The sequence below is a fragment of the Lissotriton vulgaris genome, chromosome 2_1 (genome assembly GCF_964263255.1).
Source record: "Lissotriton vulgaris chromosome 2_1, aLisVul1.2, whole genome shotgun sequence".
Taxonomy (NCBI): domain Eukaryota; kingdom Metazoa; phylum Chordata; class Amphibia; order Caudata; family Salamandridae; genus Lissotriton; species Lissotriton vulgaris.
In genome coordinates, this window is record NC_141687.1 from 787,364,416 (window position 1) to 787,377,130 (window position 12,715).

Sequence of the window (12,715 nt, forward strand, 5' to 3'; positions counted from 1 at the left end):
TTCTCAGCCCCCACTTGACGATTTACCCGGAAACTTTACATGCAGCACAAGACTGACTATGACACTTTGGTCCCGATTATGATGTCAGACGGACCACCACCAAAGGCTGCAGCAGTATGTTAGACATCTGGGGCCAGATGTAGATAAATATCATTTACCGATTCTGAAATAGCGAGTTTTACCGATTCAGTATTTTAGAATCGGTAAATGGTATGTAACTAATGATTCGGTAAATTTTACCGAATCAGTAAAATTCGGTAAATACTGATTCAGTATTTACCGATTCGGTATTCCCCATTCATTCCTATGGGCCTGGAGGCCCATAGGAATGAATGAGAATTACTGATTTTGTAAATACCGAATCGGTAATAGGAGGTCGACTTACAAGAGTGGCAGGGTGTCACATTGACACCCTGTTGAACCCCTGAATAGTGCATGGGTGAACATGTGGCAGACATACATGCCCACTACAGGAATTACGGTGGCCTATTTCAACTGCCTTTTCATTGCATTCCTACTGTCATGAAAAGGCATCCAGAATGGGACTTTGGAGACCCCTAGCAAAGAAATAGGTAGATAGATAGATAGATAGATAGATAGATAGATAGATAGATAGATAGATAGATAGATAGATAGATAGATAGATAGATAGATAGATAGTGGTAAGGGTGTTTTTAGGGTGGATTAGCGTATATTTGGGTGGTGAGGCTTCTAATGTTTCACCTAAGTGTCTCACAATTTTAGGTCAGGTGCCAAAAACAATTCTAGTGAAAACTGATGGCACTTGATAGGATGCTATTCTAAGCTACAGCTACTTTGGTCAAAAGTTTTTCAAGTTATCAGTTTTAAAATACATTATGATATTTTAGCTGATTTGCATAATTCTGCTAGGTACTTCACTTCATGTATAAGGACTAAAGCACCAACACAGAAGGTTTATTTGCTTGCAGTTTCCATTGCACGTTCATTTATTGCACAACATTGCACAACATTGAAATACTGTCCTTTAGAGAAAAGATCAAAAAGAGGGAGTAGGAAGAATTGTGATCCACACGGTTTCCTTGTTCAATATCAAATATAGAGTGGATCATTTGTCTTGCGTAACTGGGGTTTTAGCAAATTCCGTGCTCTGCACCGATAAAAAACCCTCATTCAAGTACCGAGGTTTGTGGTAGTGGTATAACTTGATTCTCCGCTTTACCCCTTAGTGACGTGATAGCATCATCTTAGGGTCAGTGGTTATGCTTCCTCCACCTAGAGTGTGAAATTTAGGTGAAAAAAGGGAGGAAAATTTGGAAGTGAAAAGAGATCGATCTATCTCTGGGTTTCGAGACCTATTGGGGTCTTCGATTATTAAAGGATCTTGGTGTGTTAACCTGATTCCTCCATTGTACCTCAATGTCCAGTTATTCGGACATCAGCGGGACTGCCAGAGTGTATCCAGCGTGCTGGTCAGGCGCGACTTGTGCTGACTCTGCCACTGGTGTCCCGGTTACCTTTTTTCACCTAAATTTCACACTCTAGGTCCTGAAGAAAGCCCACTTGACCCACTCGGGCAAACACAAGGGCTGAAACATGTAAACCTTTTTATGGACATTTTAAAGTGCAGGCTATTCATAAAAAGTCGTCCTACGCACGGAACTGATTTTATACCCAACTTAGAATCCAAAGCTATTAAAACTTCTCTAGACGTTTACGTTTTTTTACATAAAAATTTCTGATCACTACTGTTCTAACCAGGGGATACATGAATGAGGGTTTTTTATCGGTACAGTGCACGGAATTTGCTAAAACCCCAGTTACGCAGGACAAGTGATCCACTCTACATTTGATATTTTGCTTTAGAGAAAATGAACAAAATTATGCTGAACAAATTTTAATTTGTGTAGATACTTTGGGCCCAATTTGGTTGTCGAGCGGTAAGTCATCAGACAGTCTGTCGGAGGCTTTCCACCCAAAATCTAGGGTTTCCCTTTGACCACTGTATTATGATTGATAGAGCGAGATTATGCTCTTTCATTTGTAGGGGTGCAGTATAATCATGAGTAGGTTGCACCGGCATTTATTCTTTTGTTGTGTTAACATTTGGCTGTTAGAATGTGAAAGGTAATAATGTGTAAAGTGACGTAGTAGAGATACTTCATGTAATATGAAGAAATTACCATGATAATTGTGCTCTAAATGATGAAAATTCTAATGTTTGTTTATAAATGACTAATGACAATGTATTAACCATTACGTAATGCATTTGATTTAGAGATACACAGTAATAATGCTTATGCATAATTGTGTTTAACGAAGTTTATGGTGATTGTTATGTCAGTTGATTTTCAATAGGGCTCATGTGTATTTCCCTGGCTCTCCATAATGGGTTTGTTTGTAATGTTCATGTGTATGAAGAATCTTTTCTTTCTCACATTTCTGTTGCAGGTGGAGAAATTCATCTTTGTTAGTTAGAATAATTCTTTTGTTTTAGGACTTAGGCTTAGGGAGGGGAGGATACATTTGAACAAGTCGTGTTGATAGTGCGAGACAGTGTTCTTTTTCACTGGAGAATGCCTGGGAATCAAGGTCATCGCACCAGAGGCTGGGGGTATCACAATTAAATAGAAAATCACCTACAAGGAGGTTTCTAGCTGGATGGGGCGATCGGATGATGTGAAATGGGTGTGTCCTAGGATTTTGGTGTTGGAATTAGGAACAGTACCCCGGGGGAGTGAGAGAGAGAGAGGAGAGGAGATTTGTGGTGAGAGAAGGAGCATCTTAGAACGAGCTCTGTAGCTTTATACTACTTGACCCATACAACGTGAGTGCACTTCTTAAGAAATCTTCATGCGCTAACACCTTTTCCTGAACTTGCCTGGGGAATACTAAGTAGGGACAGACTAATGCTTTTTACTTACGAACCTCCAATGAAGTCTAATCTTGACGTTGGGTCATTCATTACCTGTGTTCTACTCTTAAAACTGGTCATTCTTTGTATGCTTCAGAGACAAAACTTTGCCCATAAGTTTGACTTTGTATAAGTCCCGATGTATTTTTACAACTTCATTTTGAGGTGTCTGTATGTCCAGTTATTTTTGGCTTTGTAATAAATTAACTAACCAGAACCTGGAGTCTGTTATTCTTCAGAGTTATGAATTATTGGGACTGTAAAACCAGATGTGACAAGTTATTTCTCCCCTCTACACTTCTAAGCAGGTACTAATGGTCCATTGACCCGGGGTTTGAGAGTTAAACTAAAAGAGAACCCCCCAGCCCATCATGATGACGGCAGTCAGAGTGGATTCTGCTCCTCTACTTCCTCTACCTGATGCAACTATCAAGGTACATGTTCCTCATTCCACAAAGGTACATATCACACCCTTACCTAGGGGACATACCTATTCTTAAGCCCACCAGACTTCACCCACTCTTCCAACTCCTTTGACAGTAAAAATGTTTCCTTCGATCTCAGGCATCACTCAATTCTCCTAGCTCCTTAGGCATGAACACCTCCTCCAGCCCCTCAGTCTTTTTCTTAAATATAGGCAGACCGCCCCATCTTTCTTGACCACCACACAGATCCCAGCACCTCCATCAGCCCAGCTACCTGACATCTATCCTTTGAGAACCGTTTCACCTGTGCCACCTCTCCTAACCCCACCCTATATACACATCTCTATGTCGTCCAGATTCATCCCCTTGTTAGGCAAGGACCTCTTAAATCAGACACCACTAAGTCATCAATCAACCGCAGCATAGGCAGGCATTAATCCCCAAATCAGCCACAATGGCAAGACATCAATAACAGGTATTATGACACCCTTATTCCTCATACACACTTGCCACCATACCAAACTCATCCTAACTACTTTAAACCAATATCACTCCCTGTCCCGAAGCAGACCATTTCTCACACCTAGTCGATCATCTACCTTCTTCCTCAGGCCTGACGTTCCTTGCCAGGAAAACTGTGACCTTTTAATACCATGCACAGGTTTAGGCATCATATGATTACAAAACTCTTTGAATTAACTGAAATAGTTAAGGAATTTTAATGTTATCAACTAGGCAGGCAGAATTACAGCCCCAAAGAATATTCAATTGAATGAACTTTATATATTGCAACCAAGTTTTAAAATATCCCACATGTTTTACTCCCCTGGAAGCATTGCTCATGACCTTATACATGACTGTGAAGGGTATCACTGTTGTAACTCATAGGAAATTACCAATTGCATTATTTATGAATTGGAAACAACAACAGCAGAAATACCGGATTATACCTGATCTTCAGGTCGACTTCTGTCTTCTCGTTTCAGTGAGCCTGCAACAACCAATACTGATTTTATAGCTCTAAGGCCCCAATCATAATGATCCTGAAAAAGGCAATACAAAATAGGAAACAAACAATTAATAGCGAATAAGGGCTGGATGACAAAACATTTTAACACCTTTTCTCACTGTTTTACAAAAACAGATTTCTAGAAGCGGTAAAGTAGGAGAATAATATTTGCTGTGTGGCAGTTGTTGTGGTGATGATGTGTACTGATGTTTTTGTGCTGCTCTGTTTTTGTGCTGCATTAATGCAATGTGATGCTGTTGTGTCATAACATGGTTGCTTTGTTGTTTTTAATTTTGCTGTGATGTTGCTTTGTGTATCTTATTGTGTTATGTTATATTATGTTTATTACTTTGAATATGACAACACTTGCTGCTACATTTGCAACCAAATTCAGCGAATGCCTTTTAAGGTTCCCATGATATGCATCAATTTACCACTATCTGAGGTGGTGAAATAGCACTGCTTGAGCTCTTCGAGTATTTGTACTTCAGTCAGCCTAAAACTATGGCAGAAACCGTGACAGACCAAATATTTAGACAATTTGATCCATTTGTTTTTAATTTAAAGTAGGAGGTTGAAAAATAACTACAGATAAGTAAGTTGTATCTCATAATGCAACTGCTTATAGACATAGACACCACTAACAATTGCAGATTTAGTCAAAGTACCTTAGGGTCAACAAAGATGGTGCAGTGAGTTAGCATGGTAGCCATGGGGGCCGGGGTTGGGTTTGATTCTGGTACAACAACTATAAACTATACCAGGCTGGACACATGATGAGGTGGGGTAAACATTTAAGTATGTATCTGGATGGCTGTACCTTGTTTGAAGACAGAGGAAGAAAAAAGGAGTTCATTCCTACAGGTTTTAATTTCTCATTTTGAAAATAGATAAAAGGATCTCGATTAGGGACGCTGTGAGGAATGGGTAACTGGCTGTAGTATACAAGAAATAATGAAATGTCCATCCTTTGTTTTCCGCTTTCTTTGGAGTGACAAGATAGAAATAAAGTCGAACCAGATAAATGACACATTGGTGGGTCCAATCAATCGAGAAAAATCGTTGCCATAGAATGTAGTATACAAGAAATAATTAAATCCAGACGAAGTGAAGAAAACTCAAGTTTAGTTTATTCCATATACTGGACCCACAACTTCCAGCCACAACAGCAGAGTAATTAATGGCCCAAAGGTTCCAATACACAAGAACACATTAACAATCTACATTCTACATATGACATAACAACTTAAAGAAATACACTCACAAGTTGTAATACGTTACCAAACATTACACTGGCTGAGGGAGGTGAGCCCAACTTAAGCAGCCACCACAATTCTTGTCATGGTAAAACACAAGCAAACCCCACATTAACCTGTGCTTAACCATCTGGTGGCTTGGCACCAAAGCAGTCAGGCTTAACTTAGAGGCGATGTGTAAAGTATTTAAGCAGCACAGAAACAGTAAGAAAGTTGAAACACAACAAATGGAAAATCCCACTACAAATTAGAAAAATAGAGTAACATTTATTAAATGACCTGATACAGATCAACAAAAATCTAATTTTTAGAACAGGAGATATGCTTTTTTAAAGAATTAGGCAAAAATAGTGCTCAAAAGCACATAGTGCCAACCGAAGTTATCTGGTTGCGCTGGACCAGGACAAAGTCACAAGTTCAGGCCGACTCTTTATTAATTTCAGATTACACTGTGTTATTGCCCTGAAGAAAATCCCTTGAGCAAACATGGATTTGAAACTCCTCAGCACTTTCTTTTTCTTCTACCTTGATGGAGATTGATTACATTAATCACAGATTCTGTAGAGGGACCATGAACATTGATTTATCCCCACTGATATCGAATATTCTCCTCAAGGAGAGCAACTCTCCAAAAGAAGAAACCTATTGGGTTTAATGAGAGCACTCCTTAATTGAATGATGTACAAATTATAAACTGCTGTAATTTTACAAATGTTGGTATGATTTACATAGGCACTGAATTTAAGCACAATTGTTTCATTTGACTAATGCACCATTTAGGAATGTTTTATGTTTTGACTATTTGAAATGATTGCACAGAGCAATATTGATTTGAACTAAACAGTGTATCACTTCATGTTTTCAGACTTTCAAAACAGTTCAAAATGTTTCTTTAAAATGTATAAATCATGGCAAAATAATTTAGCCAGGACCAAGGATTATAAATATTGGCCCTCAGCCTGCTGAAACAAATAGCAGCATGATAAAAATGGTTGCCAGGTTCTACTTTTTGTAAAACTTTATTCACGCTTTAACATTAAAGAGGATTTTGAATTCCAAATCTTCAGATACAAAATTTGAATTTCCTACCTGCTCACATTCAAAAGTTAGCACTTAATAAATGTAATAAGGCAACCCAATGTTATCCCATGAGAGTGGTAGGCTTCAAAGTAGTGAAATACAAATGTGTGAGTTTTTCACACTAAGACATGTAACTTAAAAGTACATGTCCAACTTTTTAATTACAATGCAGCTCTGTCAGCTGGCCTACCTTAGGAGTGACTTATATGTATAAAGAGTTTGAGGTTAGACAATGGGGTTATTTTGTTGAGTCAAATTGGCAGTTTAAAACTGCTGACAGGCTGTAATGGCAGGCCTGAGACTTGGTTTTAAGGTCCATTTACTTGGGTGGCACAAGAATTGCTGGAGGCTCACTTTTACCCTTTAATTGACAGGCCCTGGGTGCACGTATTGCCACTTTACAAGGGGCTTACAAGTAAATTAAATGTGCCAATTAGGTATATGCCAATTTTATCATGTTTGAAGGAGAGAGCAAAAGAACATTAGTACTGGTTAGCAGTGGTAAAGTGCACAGAGTCCTAACAGCCAACAACAACAGGTTCAGAAAATAGGAGGACTGAACGCAACAAGTTTGGGGGTGACCCTGCAAAGAGGCCCAAGTCTGACAGATTCAATCTAGTTTTCCAACCAATCACAGGTGAGTGTACTATACTTTAAAAACCACAACTGTGAGCAACACATATTCAAGATGCATTTGTACAATATTATACCTCAAACACATAAATTACTGGCATCACCTACAAGTCTTTAAAAAAAATTATAAACACTCAGAATTCCAATTTCACCGCACAATAAATTAAAAGTATTCTTGCAAAACTACCAGGTTTGATACTGTCAGCCACCACTGGTCTTGCAGACAACTTTGTGTTAGTGCGGTCTGGCATTTATAGGACCAAACAAAGGATAACAAAACAACATTGCAACCTGTTGTAGGTAATTTGGCAGCGTGGGGTTTATGATAATCTGATAACACCAACTTAAATTTACCTGTATCTCCTTAACTTATTTCATGGCCAGAGTAACTGTTTTTAAAACAAGTACAGGAGGTACCACAAAAAGCTGCCCTAAGCCCAGAAGTAAAATGTTTGCTAATGGTGTGGTGCCCTAAACGCCACACTTCAATGGTAAGACATATTTTTTCCCTGTGTCTTTTTTTTAGTTGTAATATCTAACAAATCTCACAACACATCATGATAGGATTTCAATAGCCTTTGGAAATGTGCATCACCTGAAAATACACCACAGTTCTACTGCCATAATCATGATGGGGGGTCTTTCCTCTCTTTGTTTCTCTCTGTCTATTCCTTCTTCCTAATTTTTCTCTTTAGTCTCTTCTTTGGTGTGGCCTCTTTCTTTCTACCACCTATGGTCTCTCTCTTTATCTAAAACGTATCTTTACTTTCTCTCTCTTGTTGTTCTAACACACATGCATACGTGCAAGCACACAAGCACAAAACACAAAGCCTCTCTGTTGCAATATATCTATCCATCTATATATCTTTCTATCTATCTATCTATCTATCTATCTATCTATCTATCTATCTATCTATCTATCTATCTATCTATCTATCTATCTATCTATCTATCTATCTATCTATCTATCTATCTGTCTATCTGTCTATCTCTCTCTCTCTCTCTCTGGACTGTAGTTTCGTACTCTGTGATTCTCTCTCCATCATGGAGCATAGGTGCATCTGATAATGCCACACCTGAAATATGGAGGTCATATCCATCCTGGATATAGATGTGCTGCAGCACTTGATAATTGCAAATATCCTTCGTGTTCAAGGTGGGAAAGTATCGGCAAAAGGTATGTGAATGATCAGAAACTTACTATCGTGTGAGTGCTCCACTGTTTTGGCCTGACTAAGAGCACCACTTCTTCCCTTATATGATGCTACACTAGCCTGTGCTTGTTCCACCCCATAGCAACCTATGTAGCTGCTAGCAACTACTCGCACAGAAACAAAGAGAGACACCATTGTAGTGCTTGAAGCTGCAGCTATCGTGCTGTTTAGTCAGTGATTGGTTAAGCTGCAGTTGTGCTTCTGGACTTGCTGGTGACAGCTAACATTAAATTATAAGAGAAAAGCAACACTGTCACTGTGATCTCTTGGCATCCTGTGCTGGCTGCACATGCCATTTAATCAGAAGATCTAAGACAGCCGTCTGGAGGTCCTAAAGTAACTGCCGCCACCCTCTGATCAGCTCTGATCACCTTTACTGCTAAGCCTGAACACCAGCATTGGAAGAATTGGTTACCTACAGTTCAACTGCCTCAGAAGACTCCCAAATCTTGTCACTGTGTCCTCCTCTCCTGGTGAGCCAGAGAGGTTGGATGTGTGACATGGCGCTGAGTTTGGGCAACCCGCCCACACTGGTATTCAGACATGCGGTCCACCGACTCCAACGTCCACCTGCTATTTTAGCAGACCAGGACCACTATAAATAAATACAAACCTCAGGAGAAACAATAAGAAGAAAAGGTAGAGTATATTATTCATGCAAGGATCAAGGCATAGCAAGGAAACAATACATTGCCTTGCTTGAAGCGGCAGTGATGACAGGAGAAAATTAAAAACGGATGAGTTAAGCATGCATTTTTTTCATTTTTTTTATCCTTTTTCTCACCATTCGTCAATCGAATTCTCTTCACAACAGCACCACCCTCCTCAAATATACACAGAAGTGGAGTGAATACCCAGATAGCCTCAGTAACAAGTTTCTCGTTCTGCAAGAACTAGAGCACTAAAGAGACCCAATAGAAAGTCAGTGGGAATGATCAAAGAAACAGTGACATCAACCTGCCAGAAGGTACTGGGTCCTGAGAAACACCAGCATAAAGAATGGATCTTCAACAAGGCTCTCTGAAAAATCCAAGAGAGAAAAGAAAAGAAAGCTGTAGTCAACATCAGCCAAAACATGAGCAGAAAAACCGGATGTTCAATCAATCAATCAGGGGTTGGTAAAGCGCACTACTCACACGTGAGGGTCTCAAGGCGCTGAGGGGTGGGGGGAGGGGGGGGGGGGAAGGGCAGCTCAGGTCAGTTGAAAAGCCAAGTCTTTAGTGCACTCCTGAATGCTGGCAGTGTTGGTGTACGTCGTATTTCCAACGGGAGAGAGTTCCAGGCCATGGCCTTGGTGTAGGAGAAGGCCCTGCCTCCGGATCTGCAACGGCGGATGCGGGGTACTTCTACCAGGGCGAGGTCGTCCGAGCGGAGGTTCCTCACTGGTGAGTGGAAACTCAATTTGTCGTTGAGGTACTTGGGCCCGATGTTGTTGAGTGATTTGTAGGTGTGTGTGAGTAGTTTGTGAGTGACTCTCTTCTCGAAGGGGAGCCAATGGAGTCTGCGCAGGTGCGGGGTCATGTGCTTGTGGCGTGGTGTTCCTAGGATGAGCCTTGCGGCAGCGTTCTGGATGGTTTGGAGTCTGCATAGCAGGGATTTGTTGATTCCTGCGTAGAGGGCGTTTCCGTAGTCGAGTCTGCTAACGATGAGGGCGTGGGTGACCGTCTTTCTGCAGTTAGGGGGATCAATTTGAAAGTCTTACGCAGGATCTGGAGGCAATTGAAACTGGTGGAGGAGACGGTGTTGATTTGGCGATTCATCTAGAGGGAGGATTCCAGGGATTATGCCAAGGTTTTGTAGTGTAGTTCCTATATTCCCAATAGGCTCTGCGCATTGGAATAACATAAACGATAGTTTATACGTAGGACTGACGTCAACTAGGTCTCTATTGAATATGTTAGACTTAATTTGTGAATGCCAGCTAGCTCAGAGGTCACTAGAAACTTTCTCGCATACACAAGAAGGGATTAGTTTCTGACAACCATATAACATGACAACTTTTTTCCCCAAGATTAAGCAATATATCTCCAGAGTCGTGGAAACAATAGTGCATGCTTAGTTTTACCAGAAGTGCAGAGAAATAGAGAGACGGGCGTTTTCAATAAAAAGGTTATTTATTGAGCAGTCTTCTTTCTCATGCAAGAGAAGTGAATTTCTACAATCGCAATACTTGTCATAAAGTAAAGTGCGTACAGTAAAAAGAGTATTATGAAATAATACTGTAAAAGCATTTATATGGTTTCTAAGCCATAAGATATTTAAAATGGATAATATACATACAATGATAAAAGATGACTAAACATACTCAACAGGTGCGTCTAAGATACGCCTACCCCGGTGTACCTAACCTAAGCCTAGTACATGGGAAGGAGTAAGTGAGATGTAGCTTGAGTTAAAATAGTTTCTGCCAAGAATCTATCCAAGAATTCTCTAAGGGTCTAATCAGCTCCGTACCTTGTTTATAGAATGTAGGAGTTCTTGTATCTCTCTCGACGATCTCCCAGTAGCCCGCAAGGGGAGCCGGGAAACACTGGAGCTGAATTTCTCGGCAAGAGAAAAGACAGCGTCTCCCTCAGTGCGTCAGCTGGAGGGGCGGCTTCCTTCGGCACTCGCTACAGCAGGGCATCGGGCAAGTAGTTAGTCGATCTGCTCCAAACCACCGTGTGTTTTGCTAGGGCAGATGCTGGTATATGTATACCTGGAAGGTGCCGAGTTTGACGTAAGGTTGGACATAATACTTCACTGAGAACTCACAGTTCTTTTAGGACTCCAGGAGTTCTAGGACAAATCAATACAGAAGCAGGGGAAAGTCCCGGACTGCTGGAGGTTTGGTCTCTCCAAGAACCCGTTGTGATTTCTAGGGATCTGTGGAAGTAGCCATGCCTTATTTGGACTACATTGGCTGTGTCTAAATATGGTTATGATTGTGATGCCTATATAAGGATATGATGAGTTATACCTATATAAGGGCATGAATTGGGAAATTACACTAGAGCCCTAGATCTGTCTACAACAGTTTCTTGTGTGGTCCGTGGGGGTGGGGGATGGACCGAGGGCTGATGGCCACTATGTGTTGCTCCAGGCGGAGGGGCGGGTGCCAAAGATGAGGACTTCGGTTTTGTCAGAGTTGAGTTTGAGGCAGCTGTCCTTCATCCACGATGCAACGTCCTTCATTCCCTCCTGGAAACTGAGTCTGGTGTCTTCTGAGTTCCTGGTGGGGGAGAGGATGAGTTGAGTGTTTTAGGCATAGGATATGATGTTAAGTCTGTGTTTCCTGACGATGTTGGCGAGGGGTGCCATGTAGATGTTGAAGAGGGTGGGGCCTAGCGAGGAACCCTGGGGAACTCCGTAGATGTCTGTCAGTTCGGAGAAATAGGGGGGGGGGGGAGTTTGATTTTCTGAGTTCTTCCGTAGAGGAAGGAGCGGATCCATTTGAGGGCGTTTCCCTGAATCCCGGCAGTGTGGAGTCTGGTACTTAGTGTGCAGTGTGAAACAGTGTCAAAAGCTGCGGAAAGGTCCAGGAGGATGAGGGCTGTGGTGTGTCCCTGATCTAGTAGCATGTGGATGTCGTCAGTGGTGGCGATGTTCAAGGTGAATACACCAAAACCGAAAAGCAAGCAAAGAGAAGCTTAAGAGCAGACAAGCGAAGATTCATTGATGGTCTTGCCACGGAAGCCCAGGAAGGAGCAAGCCATGGAAACTTGAAATAACTCTACAACATAGCATGGAAACTTTCTGGCAGATACAGTAAGCCAGAAAGACCTGTAAAAGACAAAGCAGGAAAGACACTCATGGGTAACAAAGACCATCATAGAAGAGGGACGGAGCACTTTGTAGAACCAGCTGTGCCGCATTCTTCCCCAGACATACAGCCAGTTGACAAGGACTTACCAATCGATTGCAGCTGACCAACCAAGGAAGACATACAGCAAAGCCATCAAACATCTGAGAAATGGGAAGGCAGCAGAATGTGACAACATTCTTGCAGATGCACTGAAGGCAAGCCATGACCTGGAACCTGAAAAGGGAAAGGGAAACAGGACGGCAAAGAAACACCTGGTGCCAAGAACTCGAGGCTCCCTGCAAGGAGATTGGATACACCTGGAGTCAGATTTCAAGAAAAGTCCAGGACAGAGATGGCTGGAGAGTCCTGGTTGATGGCCTACACCACAGGAGGGATAGTAGGCATAAGCAAGTGAACAGCA

General features: G+C 41.4%; 1 protein-coding gene across 1 annotated transcript in view; it reads right to left on the reverse strand.

The window, feature by feature from the left end:
- Positions 1-12,715, reverse strand: part of LOC147731161 (dynein axonemal heavy chain 11-like) — a 1,538,124-nt gene that overhangs the window by 1,500,287 nt on the left and 25,122 nt on the right. The window contains exon 2 of the mRNA XM_086956147.1: positions 4,269-4,361. Coding sequence (XP_086812273.1) covers positions 4,269-4,361 — 93 coding nt within the window. The remainder of the gene's footprint in view (positions 1-4,268; positions 4,362-12,715) is intronic.